This window comes from Piliocolobus tephrosceles, chromosome 11 (assembly GCF_002776525.5).
Source record: "Piliocolobus tephrosceles isolate RC106 chromosome 11, ASM277652v3, whole genome shotgun sequence".
NCBI classification, from domain to species: Eukaryota; Metazoa; Chordata; class Mammalia; order Primates; family Cercopithecidae; genus Piliocolobus; species Piliocolobus tephrosceles.
Window position 1 is genome coordinate 18,848,975 of NC_045444.1, and position 23,585 is coordinate 18,872,559.

At 36.9% G+C, this 23,585-nt stretch overlaps 1 protein-coding gene across 5 annotated transcripts in view; it reads left to right on the forward strand.

Annotated features, from left to right (window-relative positions):
* Window positions 1-23,585, forward strand: part of CCNT2 (cyclin T2) — a 40,830-nt gene that overhangs the window by 9,527 nt on the left and 7,718 nt on the right. For 2 of the 5 annotated variants that reach the window (XM_023193740.1, XM_023193741.1), the window contains exons 3-7: window positions 8,279-8,407; window positions 10,408-10,468; window positions 13,999-14,061; window positions 17,487-17,532; window positions 19,152-19,315. In XM_023193740.1, the coding sequence (XP_023049508.1) occupies window positions 8,279-8,407; window positions 10,408-10,468; window positions 13,999-14,061; window positions 17,487-17,532; window positions 19,152-19,315 (463 nt within the window). Of the gene's footprint in view, window positions 1-8,278; window positions 8,408-10,407; window positions 10,469-13,998; window positions 14,062-17,271; window positions 17,366-17,486; window positions 17,852-19,151; window positions 19,316-23,585 lie in introns of all 5 variants that reach the window. The other 3 variants (XM_023193742.1, XM_023193743.1, XR_002726670.1) reach the window with 3 other exon arrangements.

Here is a 23,585-nt window from a genome sequence, read left to right on the forward strand (position 1 = left end):
GTATTTTTAGTAGAGACGGGGTTTTTCCATGTTGGTCAGGCTGGTCTTGAACTCCTGACCTCAGGTAATCCACCCACCTCGGCCTCCCAAAGTGCTGCGATTACAGGCATGAGCCTCCATGCCGGCCTGTATTTCTATTTGGTAGTGATGGTGTGGACTGTAGTCATTTGTATCCACCAACAAATAAAATTTACTGTTGGCGTTCACACTATAGTAAATCCTTCCAAAGGCAAATGTGCACTTTCACACTCATCTTAAACTGAGGGTTCATTTAGAAGTTGAAAAAAAATGGGAAAAATGATTCTTCTGTGGCCAAAAATCTGAAGATAATGAAACTATATGTAGTTCCATGCTTAAAAAGAAATAGCTGAGAGGGCAGGAAGAGAAAATTCTGAGGGCTCGGGGGCCATCTTTAAACGATGCAGGGATTCAGAGAGGATACCAGGTATTTCTACACCCCCACCCCAAGGTAGGTATTTCAGTTACTTTATGTTGCTGTAGCTCCGCGATTGGTGTTTTGAATGCTTAGCGTGAGTAACTGTTTGAATTGGTATGGTTCACTTTATGTAGACTTAAATATCTGTTAAAATTATTTTTGTTACCCAAACAGGCAAATTAATAATTTTATGAAATAATTGCCCTTTAAAAAATAATTTAATTGCATAGCATAAATGCCAGGAAAGTACTTGCTGTTTAGTAAATTGATATTGTCAAAACAAAACCTGATTCTGCTTTTAAATTAACAAATGTGTGATAAAGTTATACATAGTTAAGGTGCATATTGTTTATTAGTATTTGTTATGATTAGGCTTTTGGTTTTCTTGAAATTTCTTTTGTTAGTGCATGTACACTACATCTATGGAGATCTGGCCAGGCACGGTGGCTCACACCTGTAATCCCAGCACTTTGGGAGACAGAGGTGGGACGACTGAACCCAGGAGTTCAAGACCAGCCTGGGCAACTTGGCGAGACCCTGTGTCTACAAAAATTAATCTTCTAAAAAATTAGCCCAGCATCTTGGTGTGTACCTGTGGTCCCAGCTACTTGGGAGGCTGAGGCAGGAAAATCGCTTGAGCCCAGGAGGTTGAGGCTGCAGTGAGCCATGTTCATGCCACTGCACTCCAGCCTAGGTGACAGAGCAAGACCCTGTCTCAAAAACAGAGAGACCGCTAATAAAGAGAAGGCCTTTTTTTTTTCTTTTTTTTTTCTCGAGACAGATTCTTGCTCTGTTACCCAGGCTGGAGTGCTGTGGCATAATCTCGGCTCACTGCACCCTCCACCGGAGTAACTGGGATTACAGGCATGCACCACCATGCCTGGCTAATTTTTGTATTTTTAGTAGTGACAGGGTTTCACCACATTGGCCAGGCTGATCTCCAACTCCTGACTTCAAGTGATCCACCTGGCTTGGCCTCCCAAAGTGCTGGGATTACAGGCATGAGCCACCACACCTGGCCTAAATAGATGTCTTTAACGTTCGCGCCTTAAAAAAAAAAAAAAAATGAGATACAATTCATATACTGTAAAATTCACCTATTTAGAATGCATAATTGAGTGGCTCACATGGAGTTATACAACCATCAGCACAATCTGTGTTTAGAATATTTGTATCACCCCAAAAAGAAACCTGGTTCCTGTTAACAGTTCACCAGTCCCACTCCCCTTCCCAACCCTGGGCAACCCCTAAATTATTTTCTGTCTCCATAGATTTGCCCGTTCTGGACATTTCATATAAATGGAATCATGTATATACGGTCTTTCACGAAGCATGTTTTCAAGGTCCATTCATGATGTAGAATGTATTAGTACTTTATTCCTTTTTACTGCAGAGTAATTAATACTCTATTCGTCATGTGGCTGTACCTCCTTTTATTTATCCATTTATCAGCTGGTGGACGTTTGGGTTGATTACACTTAACAGCCGTTCCTCTGGCTATTATGAATAATGCTGCTATGAACATTCATGTACAAGTTTTTAATGGATATATGTTTTCATTTCTTATGGGTGAGAGATACATGAGAGTGGAATTGCTGGATTGCTATGGTAACTTTAGACTCCAATAATCTTTTTGGATAGCTTTTAAAAAACGTGTTGAGGAACTGCCAAACTGTTTTCCAAAGTAGCCATACCGTTTTGTGTTCTCACAATGTGTGAGGGTTCCAATATCACCACATTTCTTGTCTTTTTTTATTGTAGTCATCCTAACTGTGTGAAATGATATCCCCCATTCTATGCATTGTCCTTTTTATGTTCTTGGTGGTATTTGCAGCACAAACATCCAATTTATTAATCTTTTTCTTCTGTAATTTGTGTTCTTAATAGCATATCTAAGAAACCTAATAGCATATCTAAGAAACCTAAACTAGAGTCATAAAGATTTATTTCTCTTTTCTTCCAAGAGTTTTATTGATTTAGCTCTTACATTTAGGTCTGTTATTCCTTTTGAGTTAGTTTTTATGTATGACATAAATAAGAGTTTGACTTCTTTTTTTTTTTTTTTGAGGCAGAGTCTCGCTCTGTCGCACAGGCTGGAGTGCGGTGGCCAGATCTCAGCTCACTGCAAGCTCCGCCTCCCGAGTTCATGCCGTTCTCCTGCCTCAGCCTCCTGACGCTCTGGGACTGCAGGCACCCGCCACCACGCCCGGCTAATTTTTTGTATTTTTAGTAGAGGGCGGGGTTTCACCGTGTTAGCCAGGATGGTCTCGATCTCTTGACCTCGTGATTCGCCTGCCTTGGCCTCCCAAAGTGCTGGGATTACAGACGTAAACCACCGCGCCATCTCTTTTTTTTTTTTTTTTTTTGGTATTTGAATATACAGTTGTCCCAGCACCATTGGCTGAAGAAAGAGTTCTTTCTCCCACTGAACTTTTTTGGGATTGTTAGTGAAAATCAATTGATCATGAATGGAAGAGTTTATTTCTGGACTCTGGATTCTATTCCATCCCCTTATGCAGACCACATCGTCTTTTAACTTTTGAATTCAGGAAATATGAGTCTTCCAACTTTGTGCTTTTTCAACATTGTTTTGGTTATTCTTAGTCCCTTGCATTTCCATGTGAATTTTAGGATCAAGCTCATCAGTTTCTGCAATAAAGGAGCTGAGATTTTTACAGGGCTTGCATTGTAGATAGATTTGGGGAGTACTGCCATCTTCGTGATAATCTGTTCGAAGGAAAGTGGCCTTTTGTAACATTTATGTAGTATATTTGAATGCCTATGCAATGTTAATATTCTTATTTCACAATACTATATAAGTCATTTTTTGTCCTTTTGGTTTTTTAAGAAAAGGGATCTCACTCCGTTGCCCAGGCTAGCCCCAAACCCTGGGACTCAAACAGTCCTCCCACCTCAGCCTCCCAGGTAGCTGGGACTTAAAATGGTATTTTTTAATATTTATTGTAGGCTGTTAGGAGCCGTGTCTATGTAAGAGAGAGTAGATAGAGCCTTAACTATGAAATACTAAGTATACTTTATAAGTTGATTTTTTTCATTTTTTCTTTTTTGTTTTTTTGAAACAGTCTCGCTGTCACCCAGGCTATAGTGCAGTGGCGCTCACTGCAACCTCCGCCTCCCAGGTTCAAGCGATTCCCCTGCCTCAGCCTCCCAAGTGGCTGGGATTACCGGTGTGTGCCACCACACCTGGCTAATTTTTTTGTATTTTAGTAGAGACGGGGTTTCACCATGTTGATCAGGCTAGTCTCAAACTCCTGACCTCAGGTGATGTGCCCGTCTCGGCCTCCCGAAGTGCTGGGATTACAGGCGTGAGCCACCACACTCAGTCGATATTTTTTCTTTTTAGAAACATTCGTAATGGTGAGGTACTCCCCACTAAATAATTTTTTAAATGCCAGTTGTGTTAACCATTTTCAGTATATTGTGTAAGTGTAATGTAGTTACTCTATGGGAATCAAGCCTTATTCTCTTAATCAGTACTGCTTTTCAGCAACTGATATTTTGGGACTGTTATTAAGCCAGCTTTCTTTTAAATGTAATTAGGCATCTTAACATCCAGCTTGAAGATTTTTTTTAATTTTTAATATAAATTTTCTTTCACGTCAGTCTTTCACTCACATAATTATTTGAGTAAGAAAACAACTAAAATGCCACACTGAGTTAATAACATTTTCTGCAGTTCCTTAATGCTGGTGTTTCTAGTGCAGCACAATTAAGGATTTAAACCACTTTTTAATAATGTGCTGTAATTTTAGTTTGATAGGCTCACACATGGCAAATGCCAATTAACAAATGGGCATTTTGACTTATTCCATTTCCTTCTTTGTGAGCCTGTTACCTCTCTTGTCTTTCCTCTACTTTCCTTTTCTTATTCTAAGACCTTCTTTCTATAAGCTTATAGTAAGGTTATACAACTATCCCTTCTCCTAAACTATAGCCTTAACAAGAAATTTCAAAATTCTGAGCTGTGATGACTAGAGCTTGCTGGGTATTAATGAAGTCTTTTTCAAGGCACTGAAAATAGTTATCCTAGAGTTAGTCAGGGGTTGGATGGGGGGTGTTTAGGGCAATTAAGGGCAAGGGGAGAAAATGCCTTCGCTAGCCTATAGAACCTAAAGATGAAACAGAAGAACAGGTTAGAATGAACATGTTGGTAATAGTAAATGAAAAAGAAACTTGGAAGCCTTTTATTTGCTTCTGTTGGTGTTTTCCTGGATTGGGAGATTTAATGTTAAAGAGTAATCAGATCGCTTTGGCTAGTTCTTAAATACAAATGCACTCACAAAGTGTTTGCAGAGGATTAATTATTACTATTAAGATAATAAGGACTAGAATGATTCATTGAAACTGAATACAGCCATCTTTGGTGACTTAGAAATTATCCAGACTTTTTGTTAATTCAGCCTGACCTTGCCTCCGTTATCAAGGTTGAAACCAGTAGTGGAAAGTGAAGAATATCAGCAGTAAAGATATCAGGAGCAGAGAAGGGAGGCAGCAGCCAGGAATGGGCAGGATGAGAAAAAACGGAGAAGGAAGGGAGTCAGATCAAGAAGTAGGAATGGAAACAAAAAGGAATAAAAAAGAGAAGGAGTGAAAGGAATGTGGATGTAAATCATTGAAGTAATGTCAAGTATCGTAACTTCAGTGTTTAGGTATGCTTGCTTAGACTGCAGCAGGACCCTCCAAGAATTAAGTTTACCCGTGAAAGGAAGAAGGTGAGCAAGAAAGAAGGGAATTTTAAAAATACACTTGTTAAATTTTTTTAAATTTAAAATCAACATTAATGCACAATTTTTAAAATTTTTCAACATGGTAGTAATATTTGAGTCATATTACTAGGGAGCACTGTTCTAAGTCCTGTGTAGATTGGTTCATTTAATCCTCACATAACTTTGCAAGCAGGTACTATTAATGTTTCTCCCATTTTACAGATGCAGAAACTGAGCCACAAAGAGAGTAAGTAAATTGTCTAGGCTAGTCAGATCACAGAGCCAAGATTCCACTTGAGGCAGCATGACTACAGCTGGCTCTGTCACCTCTACCTCCCCCTCTCCATGATTTGTATGATATGTTTCTATAGAAATTTGTCTTGTTTTTGAGAATGTTACATTTCATTAAAGTAGTTATATATCTGCTAGAGTAACAAACTCATGACACTATTCAGAGTTCAAACAATTCTAATCACTATTCACATCAACTTCCTTTTACTTTTTTCCCTTTAGAGTAATTTGGGAAAGTTTATTAAACTAGGTCCAAAATACAAAAATAAGTAGTGCATGGTCCCTGTCCTCAGTGAACTGAATCTCAATATGTAATTGTTTGGTTACTTGAACCAAACCAGCTGTACTCCTCCAACAATACTAGTGTGAATTATTTGGCTTGAACCAAGCTTGCACGTGCCAGTGAATGTTTCTTGGCTTCAAAAGTTTGCTCACCTTTACAAGTTATGGACCAACTAGTAATATTTCTGTTACCCAAAACATTTGGAATTCTTTTAAGCCTCACAACAAAATCACCTTCCGTACAAAAAGCAGCAGTACCTAGTTTGATCACCTTCCTTAATCATCCTTGAAATTAAAGCTTTGCATGGATACTCACAAAATATTTATCTAAAAAGGTGTTTTGTTTTACAGCCTTGATGGACGAAAGTATTTGCAGGTTATAGAGAAGGAAATGTGAATGGAGTTAGTGGATTTCACCAGGAACTTTGGGAAAGTGTTGGGTATTAGTGTTTAGTTGGCAAGTATTTCTTGATCAGTGTCTTTTAGGCAAGTAAGAGAAATTCTGGATTATCTGACGGGAAGTTAAGTACTAAATTCGGTCTAATTTGACTTTTGACCTGAGCCTCTATTGCTTCACTCTGACAAATAGTTTTAGCATTTGAAGGCTTGATTAGCCATTCCCCTATTAGACATGAATAATGATAATAAATAAGAGATTGTGGGAAACTGAGAGTGTCTTCATTTTCTTGAATGTATTATGTGGGCATCGGCTCTCAGATTTTAATAGTGGCATTTGGAATACTTTGAATTTAATATTGGTGCCGTTATATATTATCCATATCTCATTCATTCAACAAATTGAACCACAGCCACATAGTGCTAAATACTGGGAACACAAATAAAGAACTCTGTTGTGTGTTCAAGCTACTTCCAGACTAAATTACTCTTTTGAGCATTCTCAGTTTTTCTAAGCCTTTCCTTGTTGTCATTTTAAAAGGAAGAAATAAGTTGAAAGTCCAAATTAAAATTATTCATTCTTTTTAAGGTAACATTATTTCTGGTTTTTGGGAGCCAAACTCTTTTTTACATCTGTTTTAAAGAGATAGCAGAAGAAAAACTTCTTGAAGTCTTTTTTACTTCATTTACACATCTGCAAATGCAGTTGAACTAGAAAGGTCCTTTTCAGATCCTAAATACAGTGATTAAGTTTCATATTACATTTAAAAAGATCTCATACCAGAAGGATCCACTGTCCCTCTATTAGAAATTTTCTTCACCTCCAGTTTAGCATTGTTTCTGTACAGTAATTGTTGACCCCCCCCCCCCAAGACATAGGCTCAGATGTTCATCTCTTGAAAAATGGTTACTCAAATCTTGACATTTAGAAATTGTCTTCCCATGGGAAATTTCTTGAATGTAATCTTAAAATATTATTTGAGTTTATTTTATGCCTATTTTCTAAGTCCACAGTTACTTGGTTTATTACTAGCTTTTGGGGTACATATTCAGACTTGATGTTTCTCTTAGTCAATATCATTGTAGTGTTTGTGTCCTTATACTTCTGTCCCAAGGACCTAATTTACTAAGCTAAAAAAAAAAAAAAAAAAAAAAACTAATTTCTGGATCTCTGATTGGCAAAGTTTCTACTATATTGGTTTATATTACATGCTTATACCCTGGTGTTGTAGCTGCTTTCATTATTGCTATAGTTAAGTAATAGAGATAATTAAGTAACAGTTTTATGTTCAGAATCCTCCTTATTTTGCCCTCTCGGTGCTTTTTCTGTTCCTTCAACAAGATAGTGAAGCTAAAGGCAGGCAGTTAAAGCCACACAATGAATCATTGCTTGATTTAAAAGAGTACTAGAAAATGGTGACTCTGTGCCTAGAAAGGAGAATAGTGAGTATACTTGATCTACTTTTCATCTTTTTTTTTTCATGTATAGCATCATCTTTTTGCTTGAGTTATTTTCTTTGCCTCCAGAATGTGCAAATTAATATTATTTAAACTTTCTCTTTAGCATTTTTAGTATGTTCAGTCAACTTATTTAGTATGTCTTTTCCCTTTTCCCCTTTGTTCTATGTGCAAAACAAGTAAAACAGATTTTATAGATTAGTTCTATTTAATGAATAACTTTATTAAAACTATTACATCAATCTTGTCATGCCCAGGCTCACAGTTCATACTATTAATACTGCATTCCCTCCTTTCACGCTTCCCCCCTTAGAAAATAGAGGGTTTGGGCTAGGTGCGGTGACTCACACCTGTAATCCCAGCACTTTGGGAGGCCGAGGCAGGTGGATCACCTGAGCTCAAGAGTTCGAGACCAGCCTGGCCAACATGGTGAATACAAAAATACTAAAAATACAAAAATTAGCCTGTGTGGTGGTGCACGCCTATAATCCCAGCTACTCCGGAGGCTGAGGCAGGAGAATCGCTTGAACCCAGGAGGCAGAGCTTTCAGTGAGCCAGGATCATACCACTGCACTCCAGCCTGGGCAACAAGAGTGCACCTCCACCTCAAAAAAAAAAAAAGAAAAGGAAAGAGAGTTTTTTGAAATGTATTTGTTTTTAAATCACCAGAGTTTTCTCTTTTCTGCAGATAATATCGTCTACTGCATTATTTTTGGCTGCAAAAGTAGAAGAACAGGCTCGAAAACTTGAACATGTTATCAAAGTAGCACATGCTTGTCTTCATCCTCTAGAGCCACTGCTGGATACTAAATGTGATGTATGTAAATACTGGGGTTTTTTTCTTTGTAAATTTGAAATTTTTTCCTAATGTAAGCCTAACAAAAATACAGTTCAATTAGTGTTGCCTTCCAAATGCTGCTTATTTTATTACCTCTTAGGAATGCAATGCCAGGAAGCAGTCTGGCAGAAAAACATTTCATGTATGTTCATTAATTTGGATGTCATTCTGAATTATAGAAGGCTTTGATTCCAGATGCTTTGTTGATTCAAAGATACTTTTGTTTCACATTTTGTTGTTCAGAGTTATGATACATGTAGAGGGTAAGCCCTATCACCTCCACTGGAAGCTGTATTTGAGACCAGATTATAAATAACCCCTTAATTTGTCAACAGATGAAGGAACAGAAAATCTGAATTTACCCCTAAATGAGTAGTCTTTTTAAAGTATTGTTCCTTTTTAAATGCATGTACTACTACTTATCTCTGATACATAAAGCTACATTTTGCTATGCTTTCATGAGCAGCGTTTTTTTAGTATTTTAATTTTCCTAGAGTAATGTTACTTTCCAGACAACTTTATCATCAACCTTGTAATAGACCTTATTTGAAAGAACTATTTTAAATTTTTCTGACATCTTAAGATGGAAGTTAGAATTGGGCCCTTTACAAATTTTTGGCCAGGCGTAATGGCTCATGCCTGTAATCCCAGCACTTTGGGAGGCCGAGGCAGGCAGATCGCCTGAGGTTGGGAGTTTGAGACCAGCCTGACCAATATGGAGAAACCCTGTCTCTACTGAAAATACAATATTAGCGAGGCCTGGTGGCACATGCCTGTAATCCCAGCTACTTGGGAGGCTGAGGCAGGAGAATCGCTTAAACCCGGGAGGCAGAGGTTGTGGTGAACCGAGATCACACCATTGCACTCTAGCCTAGGCAACAAGAGCAAAAAACCATCTCAAAGAAAAAATTTTTTTTTCTAGCGTCCTGAGTTACTTAATCAGGAACCTTTACCTATTGGATGACTAACAGATTATAAATTCAAAGTCCAGATTGATTTAAGCTTCGATGGAACTGTATCTGATTTTATTAATGGCAAGTTTTATCATAGATGTTGGCTTTAAGGAAGTAAACTATTAATGTAGCCATTAAATAATAGTTTGTCATTATTTAACGATAATTCCTACAGTTTCTACTAACTGTACAAATTCAGAACTATTTCTTGGGGTACTGTTTAAATAATAGAAATTGTGTTCTAAAAGTCAGCACAATGACCTTTCAAAGTAGAGCATAAATAAAATGAAAGATAGTTTTACTCTCTGGCTTTAGCAATATGTCCTTACAAAAATGCATATAGGTATATTCATATCGGTAATATAGTATTTCCTTATCACTTTGGTCAGTTGTCATGATTTCAGAATAGGACAGCAGTAAATTTTTCATATCCTTTATTTCCAGAGTAATTGTAATAGAGAATTTCTTGAAATTGAGTAAGGAGGTTCTCTGGTATTTATGTCCCCATGGGTATGAGATACATTATTTTGGTATGTTTGGTCATTTCTAAGGTGGCAGGGAAGTTAATTCTAAAATTAACTCACTGACTTACTGTGACTTTTGAGGAATTACCACATGAAATGTCCTAGAGTGAGTTTGTAAGCCAGGTTTGAGTTAAAGGCAGGTTTGAGTTCGATGTTTTTAATTGTCTTGGACTTCCTGTCTCTAATATCTCTTGAAGCACCAATGCCTAGGTTGTTTCACTTTACAGACTGTGCACATCCCCTTTTTTCAATTAACTTGCCCCCTTTCGTATTGTTTAGTTTTTTGTTTTTTGTTGTTTGTTTCCTGTTACAGAAAGTAATTCAGTTTAGGCTTGCCACAGAATACAGGTTTTCTCTGTCACCCTCAATTTATTTTCTCCATATTTTCAAACTACTGTGGTTCTTTTGTAATCAACCTGTAATTCTCACAAGATGTAACAGTCATGTAGTCGAGTAATGTTACTTTTATTTTAATCAATTTGATAATATTTTTATCTGACAGGCTTACCTTCAACAGACTCAAGAACTGGTTATACTTGAAACCATAATGCTACAAACTCTAGGTACGTACTTACATCAGATAATGGCTTTTTGTGTGTACTTCACTAAAGCATTCTAAATAAGTGAAAAGATTTCTGAAATAATTGTATTATTGAAGAAAGTTATTTTAAAGCAGGTTTTAGACCAGAATAATGTTGCCTGGTTATAAGGAAATTACTTTTCTAGAATTTAATTTAATTTGGCATAATTAAATTGAACGGTAAACATACCCTTCAGTATGATTTCTTAGGTTTTCAGGTAGTTGAAGTACAAAGTACTATGCTTCACTCTGGATTTGCACTGGAGAATAAAATGGTCCTTTAGGGCTGTTTCATATGATTGTGATATATACTAACCTACACAACAATCCTTGTTCTCCTTGAGCTTCCAGTCAGTATTTTATGAGTATATCACCTTTTTATTTTTTTTAAGACGGAGTCTCGCTCTGTCGCCCAGGCTGGAGTGCAGTGGTGCAGTCTCGGCTTACTGCAACCTCTGTCTCCTGGGTTCAAGCAATTCTCCTGCCTCAGTCTCCCGAGTAGCTGGGACTACAGGCACATACTGCCACGCCAGTTATTTTTCTGTAATTTAGTAGAGACAGAGTTTCACCATGTTGCCCACTCTGTCACGAACTCTTGAGCTCAGGCAGTCCGCCCGCCTTGGCCTCCCAAAGTGCTGGGATTATAGGCATGTGCCACTGCGCCCAGCCTATCACATGATTTTTAATGTGACATAGTAATTATGTAAATGTTGGTCATCCTTTTTTAAAAGTGTATCTTTGTATGCAAGTTCATTTACTCTCATCATTCACCTTACTCAATTTTCTGAAATTGAGGCCTAAGAAAGTGATGGTTTATCTAAAGTCATATATTAGTTTTGAAAGAACCCACTAGGATGTGGTAGGAAGAACATGGGCTTTGGGGAGATCCGAGTTAAAATCGTAGGCCTCTGACTTGCTTTGTAAACTTGGGCAAAAGTTCCTTTACCTGTCATACCTCCATTCTGTGGCCGTGGAATAGTATCTGAGTCATATTGTGAATTTGTCATTTTTTAAATTTATTACTCCGTTCCCAGATGTTGCATAGAAGTGTGATAAATCAGTCACAACTTCCCATTGTGACAGACTCTTCATTGTAAAACTAGCTTGTGTGAAATACATATACAGTTGACCCTCAAACAGCACAGGTTTGAACTCCATTGGTCCACATGGATTTTTTTCAATAAATAATATTGGAAAATTAGAAATTTGCAACAATTTGAAAAAACTTGTAGGTGAACTGTAGCCTAGAAATATTGAAAAAATTAAGAAAAAGTTGGATATGTCATGAATGCATAAAATAGATATTAGTCTATTTTAATATATACTTCTATAAAATATACATAAATCTATTTTTAAAAGATAAAAATTTTAAAAACTTAGGCACACAAACACAGCATATGTGGCTCTATTTGCAGTTAAGAGAAAATGTAAACAAACAAATGTAAAGGTACATAAAATTAACGTTAATACATAATACATACATAACTGTACTACTGTGATAATTTTGTAGCCACCTCCTGTTGCTGTTGTAAGAGTATCCACTTAAAATGCTGTGTGACACTTGTCATCTCTGAACAGTTTGTCTCTCCAGTAAGTTACATACCGCAGTAAAAGAGGTTCTGGCATATTTTTACCGTATTTAGTGCAATACTGGAAACTTTGATTAATACCATGGGACTCATACAAAGTGCCTCTAGTGATGCCAGAAGTGCTCCCAAGAAGCAGATAAAAGTTGTGATGTTACCAAAAAAAAGTTGAATTGTTTGATATGTATTGTAGATTGAGGTCTGTAGCTACAGTTGCCCACCATTTCAAAATAAATGAATCCAGTGTAAGGTTCAGTGTGAAAGAAGAAAAAGACATTTTTGAAGCCATCTCTGCAGCTATACAAGCAGGCACAAAAACCTTGCACTTTATCTCATATTGAAAATGCAGCTTTTATGTGAATGCAGGATTGCTATAAGAAAGGCATATCTATGGACTCTAATATGATTGGAGAGAAGCTTAAAGCAAAGGGAAGGTGAAGGATCTAAAGCCAGAGAATTTAATGCCAGCAAAAGACAGAAATTATGGTATATTTCTGTAAAGTTACACCATGTGTTGCCTGCCTCTCCTGCCTCCCCTTTTGTGTCTTCCAACCTGAGACAGTGAGATCAACCCCTCTTCTTCCTTGGCCTACTATGAAGACCTTTATGATGATCCACTTTCACTTAATACTAGTAAATACATTTTTTCTTTTCTTATGATTTTGTTAATAGTTTCTTTAGCTTATTATGTTGTAAAAATACAGTATATGATACGTATGCAAAATATGTGTGGATAACTGTTTATGTTACCAGTGAGGCTTCAGTGGTAAGCAGGTTCTGGTCAACGATAGTTAAGTCTTAGGGGAGTACGTGGGTTGTCAACTGTGTGGGGATTGGCACCCCTAGGCCCTGCATTTTTCAAAGGTCAACTGTAAATTCTTTGAAGTTTCTATAAAATGAAAAGATACCAAAAAAGTGAGGGTCTTATTTCTTGCAAATCCAATGATTTACCATGTTATTTTTTTACTATACAAAATTATAAGTTTCATTTAGGTAAAAAATTGAAAATGAAAAATTATAAATCATTATATAATGCAGTTATTAAATCATAATATAATATCCATATTGTTTATGACATATTCTTAGGCACAGAGAATGAGAAGGTATTTTAAGGGGAACATTAGAATTTAGAAGATATGCCTCTGTGGCTTTATTTAAATTATTTTGCATATTTAATTACAGTAGAACTATATATAGACCACACAACAACTTTATAAATCTAGATTACCCATTTGTTAGGATTTTATTTACTTCTTCTGAAGACAACCAAATGTGATCTTCACTTTTAATAAAAACAGAAACCCTGCCACACCTAAGGGTTGATTGCACGTTGAAAGCTTTTAAACATTTCATCTTTCGTATTAGAAAGAGTAGTTTAAGCAGTCATGAGACCTCTAGGGTTTGTTTGTCATATGATTTTAATTATGAATGAAGTATAATTATAAGATAACTGGTTGAAACCCTTTGATCTAGAGTGCCGTATCATTTAAAAGCTCATTTCTACCACTGTGGCCCAACAGTTAATGTTTATGAAAAATGTGCTTTTCGTGTCTTCTGAAAGAAAGCTTTGAAATATTAAGGAAGATATTACGTAGTTGAATTCCGTCCTTAAATTGTGGGACCAGCTTAACAATTGTATTTGCCAGGAGTTTAATTTGTTTTTAACTTTAAGATAATCCCAAATCATTTGTAATTCAGAATTTCAAATAAATTTACCCTTGGTCTTTTAACTTTATTTTCATAATTGAGACATTGTATTTGAAAAATTATATCTTGTCATTGGAAAAGTAATGAGAATGTCAGTGATGAGAAACTTTAATTATGGATTTTTCCTAATAATGAAGAATATATTATATGTTTATGGCATTTCTCAGGCAAGTATTGTAGTGGTAAGTGATTGGGAAAAAAAAAGTGCTTATCATTTCAGGTTTTGAGATCACCATTGAACACCCACACACAGATGTGGTGAAATGTACCCAGTTAGTAAGAGGTAGGTGATCCTTAAAACTTTTAAGATAAGTATTAATGCTTTTTATTATCTATAATTGATTTGGGTGCTATTTTGTTCTTCTGTCCTTTTGTTAGGTTGCGTTAAAAGTAGGGGGAAATGTCATTTTTTAAGCATTACTTTTTAGTGCTCTACATCTGCCTATTCATCTACTTCTACTTGTGATTCTACCTGGTATGTTAACTTCCTTTAAACATAGGTAAGGATCTCATTTCACTAAAACTTTGGAGGGCTTCCAAGTATTAGTACTCTATCCATCCCCCATTGAGCTCTCTCAGTCAGGTGTGGGCCAATAGTGCATAGGTCCAGAAAACAATATTAATTTTAGGTTTGTGTCAAACTTTGACTTTTTGAAAAGTGATAACAGTTGAAGAATTTTGAGGCCAATCTCAGACCTTTCAGATAAAAATTGCCTTTGTTAAAAGATTTGTCAGTATGGTGGCTCCCACCTGTAATCCCAGCCCTTTGGGAGGCTGAGGCAGGCCGATTGCTTGAGCTCAGGAGTTCGAGACCAGCCTGGGCAACATGGTGAAACCTCATCTCTACAAAAAAAACAAAAATTAGCCGGTTGTGGTGGCACACACCTGTAGTCTCAACTATTCAGTAGGCCGAGGTGGGAGCATGACTTGAGCCCAGGAGTCGGAGGTTGCAGTGAGCCCAGATCATGCCCCTGCGCTCCACCTTGGGCAACAAGAGTGAGACCCTATCTCAAAAAGTTATTTTTGGGGGGGAAGTGTTTTGCCCATATTCATTTGGGCAAACTAAAATTGATTCAATGTATTTTTCGAGGGTCTTTGACATTACTAAAAGTTATTTCCTTTTTATGTGTAATGGAGAAATAATTATAGGGCATAAAAAATATAGTTTGTGATGTGCCTGTTAAGCCTCTTGTTTATAAACAGGAGTACTTTTTAAAAGTATTGCTTTACTGCTTGTAAAGTATCTAGTAGTATCTGATACAGTATTTTTCTACTCCTAAATAAATCCTGTGTATCTTTTGTGTCCCTAGAAACATTTTTTACACAGTTGAATGTTGTTCTGCTTCTTACTTCTACTTTCCTGTTTCCATTTAAGTGTTAACGTATTCATAGCAGCCACTTGGGACCTGTAGTGTGCCATTTTCTGTTACTTCCTTTTTGAAAATAGAATTTTGCAGTTTCATTCATTTACTACGAACCTTTTTTAGATTTATCCTAAACAAAATGAGTAAGACTTTTGAAAGTCTTTTGTTTTTAGTATTTATCTAAGTATTCTCACATTTTATTCATTCTAAATTGAATTCATTTTGTACCTAATGATTTATTATGTTAGTAGCTACAATTTTTAAAAAATTGTCTGATAGTGTCATTAGGAAGTGGACGTCTGAAAATTCAATTTGTATTTTTTGTAATAGTATACATTATCATTTGTAAGCTAGAGCATATTTAACTGTGGTTCCTGTTCTTCGTGGTTATATCAGTGTGTTTTATAGCACATTTTCATGTCGATATTACAGTATAGCATAGAATTGTATACATAACTAGTTGTAGATGTTGAATTAAGAAAAAAGGGTTAGTTTTTTCTAAAAACTTGAAAAAGGGTAAGCTAAATTTCATAAGCATTATAGCCATATAATTTGCTTTAAATTGAGAGCCTATTGAAGAAACATTAGTCGAAGGAAGTATATGTTTAAAAATATTACTTATGAATATTAACTTAGGAAATTGGATTTTCAGGTTACTGTTGTGAAATTTGAGTCAACTTTAAATTGTTTATCAGAGATTAATATTTTTTGTACATGTTCTCCTACAACTAAAAATTCTAGAGAGACATGAAGTCAGTTTACTTGAAAAATGAAATAGTAACTTTTAAAACATTTACAAAAACTACAAATTTGATATATCCAAAACAAAATATTTAGACTAGATTATTTGTTGTTGTTAATGTTAAAATGTGACTGATTCTTTGAGTACAAACCGTATGTATGTTTAATGTCATTTTGTCTGACTAACATTTCAGGTAACTATAGAATATATCTCACTCCATTTTAAAAGTATTCTTTCATGTTTTAGTGTCTTTTTTTTTTTTCCTTTACTCTTTTACAACTTTCAGCTAACAGCATTTCCCCTCTATTCTTCTCTATTGCACAGTGACTGTTTCTAGATCACTGAATTTAGATACATCCCTAGGTGAAAACTAATGACATTTTTAAATTATTATTTTATCCTTCTCTACGTATTTTTATTCGGGGGGGAAGGGAAAATAAATTTGATTTCTGTGAAGTCTTTTTCCCCCCCTGGAGATGAGAAAGTTGATATTATGCTACTTTGCTGCAGAATTGGCTAATGTCATTTTACAGGGACCTTCACTTCTGTGATTTCTCCTTCCCTCCCCACCAGGAAAGTCACACTGCCTCCAAGACATCTGATGCTTTGACACTCTTCCTTAGCACAACTCTGCTAAACCCCAGTCCCTTTTGTAAAACCTTTATGTTGATGATCCACATGGGGCAGCAGGGATTACAGGTGCCATGAATAAAAAATAGGGGAGGGGGGGAAGAAATTTGAGGACTGTTAGAGGGGTGGAGTTGAGATAAACTGATCCTAGGTGAGCAGAGGGGAAAGGTGTGTCTGATTGTGGATGTAATTGGGAAAAAGGGAAATGATAACAAGGGCGTCCCTGTTGGGAAGACTAAGAGGCAGAATAAGGGGAGGGAAAACTTCAGTGTCTTAAGCTAATTAAAAATTGCCTTTCTGTTGGGGACCAGTGTTGAAGCATTCTGATTCTCCCTAGAATACCTGTATCTTTCCTAAGTTTGTCTTTAATTACATTCTGTAATTTGAAATAAATTACAGTGGAGCCTCCTGTATCTATACCCGTATGCTATTTCTAGGTTTATTCTCTGTTGATGCTTAATAGCATGATGAAAAACTGAGCAGTTCGTGCTCTGTGTTTTGTGGGGTGGGGGTTTGTTTTGTTTTGTTTTGTTTTGATGGAAGTATTTAAGCCAACTTAAATATGACTGAGGATTAAGTCTGGCAGGCAACTCTTTGTATTTTGTATTAGACTTCAAAATCTTTTCTTCTTCTTCTTCTTTTTTTTTAAATCCAGGAGAATGCTTTATTGCAACTTTTAGCTGACTAGATGCTTAACTTAGTAACAAGTTTAGCCCTTGTAACTGGCTAGCTAAAAGCAAATCGGCTTGTTTCTCAGATCTTTGGGGGATAGCAAGAAACATTTGAGTGAATGTTGTTGAAGATTTTCAGTAGTATAGAAAATGATGGCGCTCTTGTGATATTTGTAAGTAGTAAGTAAAATTTACTTTTTGTGTACAAATCTTTGAAGTTTTTGTTGTGTTGAGAACTTTTTGATGGTAGCACGTTAAAGCTGATAGTATTGTCTTCGTTTTTTTTTTTCTTTTCTTACAGCAAGCAAGGATTTGGCACAGACATCCTATTTCATGGCTACCAACAGGTTGTTATCCTGACCCTCTTTGTTGCACTGTTGTAGCACACTATAGCTTCCTTTAATGCAGGGCCCCCTCAATGTGTCTCTTACCCTTGTTGCAACAGGAGACTGGACCATCTACTGTGGTGGTACCTTCCTGTTTGCTTTGCGGTGTATTGTACAAGGGACTTTGGGCACAGAGGGGTTAAATGCACAATGTGAAGTGTAGTGGTGCTTTCTGATGACATATTCTCGATTTGTGAGTGCATAAGTCTAAAATTGGTAGCCTGAATAGCAGCTAAAGATTACAAAGAGCTAAACTTAACGTAGAAATTCGAGCAACTTGGTAAGTATAAAGCTATTTCCAGTTTACAATTATAGTTAAATGACAATTTTTAAAATTTCACATTGATCCAGTCTTAACTTTAAAATACTCTAATTAAAGTTTTTTTAATAAATAAAATTTATGTAATTTGAAATTTTTTTCCAGATAATACCCACTAGTAGCAAGTTAAAAGTAGTCAAGTCCTATCCATGCCTGGATTTGCATAAACACAAGTTTTCCTTTTTTTTTTTTAAACAAAAAAACCTTCCTTTTCAGTTTATGTAGAGTAAAAAATGGTATGCATTTATGGCTGATGAGATAACATTTCCATCATTGAAACTGAACTGGAAGAATAGTTTTAAGGAGCCTTTAATATATAATTCTGTTCTATATTTTATTAATGATTTAAATTTTTTTATTTTATTAATGATTTAAATTTGTTTTTTTGAGTGGATCATTGGGGAGAAGGGACCACGCCAGCTTTGTAGGGTCCCTAATTTCTTGTGACACTGATAAGTTTTATTTACAGTTTCGGATTGGCAAATACTGCTATATTTTCTCAAATATCTATTGTTGGGATTTAACCTCTATCCCCAGTAATTCTGAACAACAACATAAAAAGACTTAAAGTTGAAACTTTGATTAGAAAAGACCAGCTGTGACACATATTAACATGCCCCATATTTGGCATATAGTGGAAGGAGAAAGGTAGTATTTTTGCAGTATTTAATAACATTGAGCCTTGAAGCTGTTTGGCAAAAGGTAAGTTTCCTTTGTGGCTTTGCCGAAAAACAAGGCTTAGGTTTACATAGATATGTGTTTAATTCTCTCTGCTTCACTAAAGAAAGCAAATGCCTATGAAGCCACATCAGATGGGATAATCCCTGATTATTGTGACATTGAAATTACTTTGTCAGTTTTACAAATAGTCTTTATTTTTACATTTACATATTTACCATGACATTACAAAAGAAAAATACCACAAAAAATTTAGTGTTATCTATGTAGTGATTATTGCAAATATACTATCCTCTTCTCCTTTTATAAAATACTTCAATTTTAGATGTAAAAACAAAATTTTAAATATTAATATATTAGTAGTAGTAATATACTATTGGGAGTGAGTGAGGGGAAATGTTCATTATATGTAGATTTTTTAGTACTAGAATTTTATAACTTAGCTTTTAATTTAATAAGGTTGTATACTCTAGACTTAAAGATAGAGTTTAAATTTTGCTCTAATCTTACTGGTAAATGTTTTTCTTTGTTTTACATACTTGAATTTTTATGGCTCTCCATTTTCAAACCTGCTCTGCAACAGTCTGCATCTTACAACCTTCTGTCTTCAGTACAAACCAACAGTGATAGCATGTGTATGCATTCATTTGGCTTGCAAATGGTCCAATTGGGAGATCCCTGTATCAACTGATGGAAAGCATTGGTGGGAATATGTGGATCCTACAGTTACTCTAGAATTATTAGATGGTAAGTAGAGAAAATACATTTTTAACAGTTTGGATTTGTTTAAGTTGGCAGTTGTCTGAATTGACAATAGAAAGTGTCAGTACACTATCAAATAAACAGAATGAAAACAAGAATTCATCAGCCTAAAGAAAAAAAGAATTGAATCTGGAAGCTGTGCTCATACCTGTAATCCCAGCACTGTGGGAGGCTGAAGCGGGAGGATCACTTGAGCCCAGAGGTTCAAGACCAGGCTGGGCAACATAGACCCTGTCTCTACAAAAAAATGTTAAAAATTGACTGGGTATGGTGGTGCACGCCTATAGTCTCAGCTACTTGGGAGACTGAGGTGGGGTGATCGCTTGAGCAAGGGAAGTCAAGGCTGCAGTAAGCCTTGAAGGCACTGCTCTATTCCAGCCTGGGTATATATTAACTACCACCAAATATCTAAAGCTTTTTCAGGACTTAAAAAATAAATAGATAAGGTTTAGAATTCCGTAAGCTGACAATATAAGAATAGTGATTTAAAGTATACTAATTCTGTTGAGTTTTAAATGTATACTGAAAGTTGAGTGTTAACCGTGAAGCAGTAAACTAAAGGGATTTTCAGGGGATTGTGTTTCTTGCTCTGTATTACCATTTTTGCCTTACATTGTTAAATATGAATACACAAGGAGAAATTGTGGGTATGTGTTCTGTTAATTAGGAGCATGGAATTTTGGGGATGTTTTGATGAGAAATTCCTCTGGTTGAGAAGTAAAAGAAGCTGGCCAGAAATGGGAGATTCTTGGGATTAGGGCATTTTACCACGTACTGTAGATTTCAGAAAGAAAACAGATAACACTTTTTTTTGAGTCAGTCTCTGTTGCCAAGGCGACAGAGTGCAGTGGTGTAGTCTCAGCTCACTGCATCCTCTGCTTCCCGAGTTCAAGCAATTCTGCCTCAGCCTCCCAAGTCCCTGGGACTGCAGGCACGAGCCACCACACCCACAACCAACAAAAATACAGTTTTTGTATTTTTAGTAGAGATGGGGTTTCACCATGTTGGCCAGGCTGGTCTCAAACTCCTCACCTCAGATGATCTGCCCACCTTGTCCTCCCAAAGTGCTGGGATTACAGGCTTGAGCCACTGTGCCTGGCCTTGTTTTGTTTTGTTTTTTCAGACAAGATACTCTGCCCCCCAAGCTGGAGAGCAGTGGTGCAATCTGGGCTCCCTGCAACCCTCTGCCTCCTGGGTTCAAGCGATTCTCATGCCTCAGCCTCCCAAGGAGCTGGGACCATAGGCGCATGCCACCATGCCCAGATAATTTTTGTATTTTTAGTAGAGACGGGGTTTTGCAGTCCACCTGTCTTAGCCTCCCAAAGGGCTGGGATTACAGGTTTGAGCCTCCATACCCTGCTTGAAGTGTTTCTTTAAGATAGGGGTCTGCAAAGAGTAACACTATTTTAGAGTTTGTGGGCCATAAGGTCTCTGTTGCAACTATATGACTGTACCATTGCAGCCGGAAAGCAGCCATAGGCAGTTTGTAACTGATTGGGTGTGCTGCATTCCAATAAAACTTTGTTGACAAAAATAAGTGGCCAGCCATATTTGGCCAATTATCCATAGTTTGCCTATTCTTATTTGTGAAATATGCTTCTTTGTTTCATCCCTTTGTTTTCTATTTCATTCTCCACCTGGAAAAAATTATCCCAGAATATATGTCTCTTGCTGTATTATTGCTGCATGATTATGTTTTTCTTAAATTGTTAGAGGCTTTTTCAGAGTTTATCCAGAGGAAAGGAAATCTTCAATGAGTTGAAATGACATCTAAAACTCAGTGAGGGCTTATCTGTTGTATAGCTTGAAAATTGGGTTATCTAGATCATTGTTTTAGTTTAATAGTCACTAGATTAAGATTAGGTAGGCAAAATCTTTTTTTTTCTTTTTCCTTTTTTTTTTTTTTTTTTGAGACAAGAGTCTCACTCAGTCACCCAGGCTAGAGTGTAGTGGTGCAATCTCGGCTCACCGCAAGCTCCACCTCCTGGGTTCAAGCAATTCTCTGCCTCAGCCTCCTGAGTAGCTGGGATTACAGGCATGTGCCATCACGCCTGGCTAATTTTTGTATTTTTAGTAGAGACAGGGTTTCACCATGTTGGCCAGGCTGGTCTTGAGCTCCTGACTTCATGATCCACCCACCTCAGCCTCAAAGTGCTGGGATTACAGGCATGAACCACCACGCCCGGGCAGTAGGCATAATCTTAACAAAAATGGTTTATATACCTGGTGCTGAAGTAAAAAGATCACAAAAAAGTAATCTGCCTTTTATCCTGACTTTAGGTCAGAGATTAGGTTGTGGTTTATGTGGGTTTTTTTGACACAGCAGGAGCTACCTCATTTCCATTCTGAAAAAGGTAAAGTTTATTAATTTGGAGAGCAGTTGAATAAGAATCTTGGAGACCTGATACATTAAGACTTTCACCATGTTTTGCAGCACTTTTTTTCTGCGTCAGTCACAAAAAGGCAATTCAAAATTTAAGACATGAAGATGTGGCCGGGTGCAGTCACTCACATATCTTGAGCACAGGAGTTTGAGCCCAGCCTGAGCAACGTGGCAAAACCCTGTTTCTACTAAAAATACAAAACACACACACACACACACACACACACAAACCGGGTATGGTGGCACACTCCTATAGACCCAACTACTATGGAGGCTAAGGTGGGAGGATCACCTGAGCCTGGGAAGTCAAGGTTGCAGTGAGCTGATAATGCCAATGCACTCCAGCCTGGGCAACAGAGGAAACCCTCTCTGGGAAAAAAAAAAAGACATGAAGATTTATCTGAATCTTAGAGTGCAGTGATACTAGTATTATTATTTACTGAAATCACTTAATGACTATGTTCCAGAAAAGAACATTGGCTTAGACAGTAGCTTTGAGAGAGAAGGGCCTCTATTTTAGGCACATACTGTGATTTTTGTGCATATAGCTAATTAATTATGTTAATGAATTATTTAACAGATTCTTTTGTTCTTCTGCTATAAAATTTAATACAGTAGGATACTTAAGAAAAACAAAGCTTACGTTTTGTGTACCAGATTTTGGACCAGAACTTGAAGTGTATTTAATGTTTTACAACCAAGTTGTTACAGAAATTGGGTCAAAACAATTTTGTTAATGTTGGACCCAAAAGTAGAAAAATAGTCTTTTTTTTTTTTTTTCTTTTTCTTTTCAAATGAGGAAGTGAAGGTCTGGGCATTAGGGTTTTTTTTCATCCAAACTGGATGAAAAAGCTCATGAGACTTTAGCAGGGACTAGTCATGACATTGTCAAGGAAATTACATCTTGAAAGATTAATGGTTAAATTATAGCTGAATTGTCAATCTTACCATTGGCTTAGAATAGTTTACAAAGAAGCTTGCTATTACAAAATGAACCTGTAGTCTCTACTAATAGAGGTTCCCCCAGCATTGAGGTTATTAATACTATGTGGTATTTTTTTTTTTTTTTTTTTTTTTGAGATGGAGTCTTGCTCTGTCGCCCAGGCTAGAGTGCAGTGGCCGGATCTCAGCTCACTGCAAGCTCCGCCCCCCGGGTTTACACCATTCTCCTGCCTCAGCCTCCCAAGTAGCTGGGACTACAGGCGCCCGCCACCTCGCCTGGCTCGTTTTTTGTATTTTTTAGTAGAGACGGGGTTTCACTGTATTAGCCAGGATGGTCTCAATCTCCTGACCTCGTGATCCACCCGTCTCAGCCTCCCAAAGTGCTGGGATTACAGGCTTGAGCCACCGCGGCCGGCCTATTATGTGGTATTCTAATATGTTTGACTGATGAATATTTGAGAGTGGCCAATAACTATTAATGACATTATTTTGGGGGAATTATAGTTCATCAAAACCACACTACTATGGAAAAGTGGGTCATTTCATTGTAATCAAAATTTTAAGAAAATTGATAGAAAAAATTACAACCAGGATAGTTTGCTAATACATTAATAGTGTTGATTCCTAAGAAGTATGAGTATAGTTGGAGGGATTTTCCTTTAAAAAAAAAAAAAAAAGTCTGGGCGTGGTGTCGCTCACCTGTAATCCCAGCACTTTGGGAGGCCAAGATGGGAGGATCACTTGAGGCCAGGAGTTTGAGAGCAGCCTGGTCAACATAGCGAGACCCTGTCTCTGTTATTTAACAAAGAAAGAGAGAGAGAGAGAGAGAGAGAGGGAGGGAGGGAGGGAGGGAGGGAGGGGGAGGGGAGGGGAAGGGAAGGGGAGGGGAAAGGGAAAGGGAGGGGAAAGGGAAAGGGAGGGGAAAGGGAA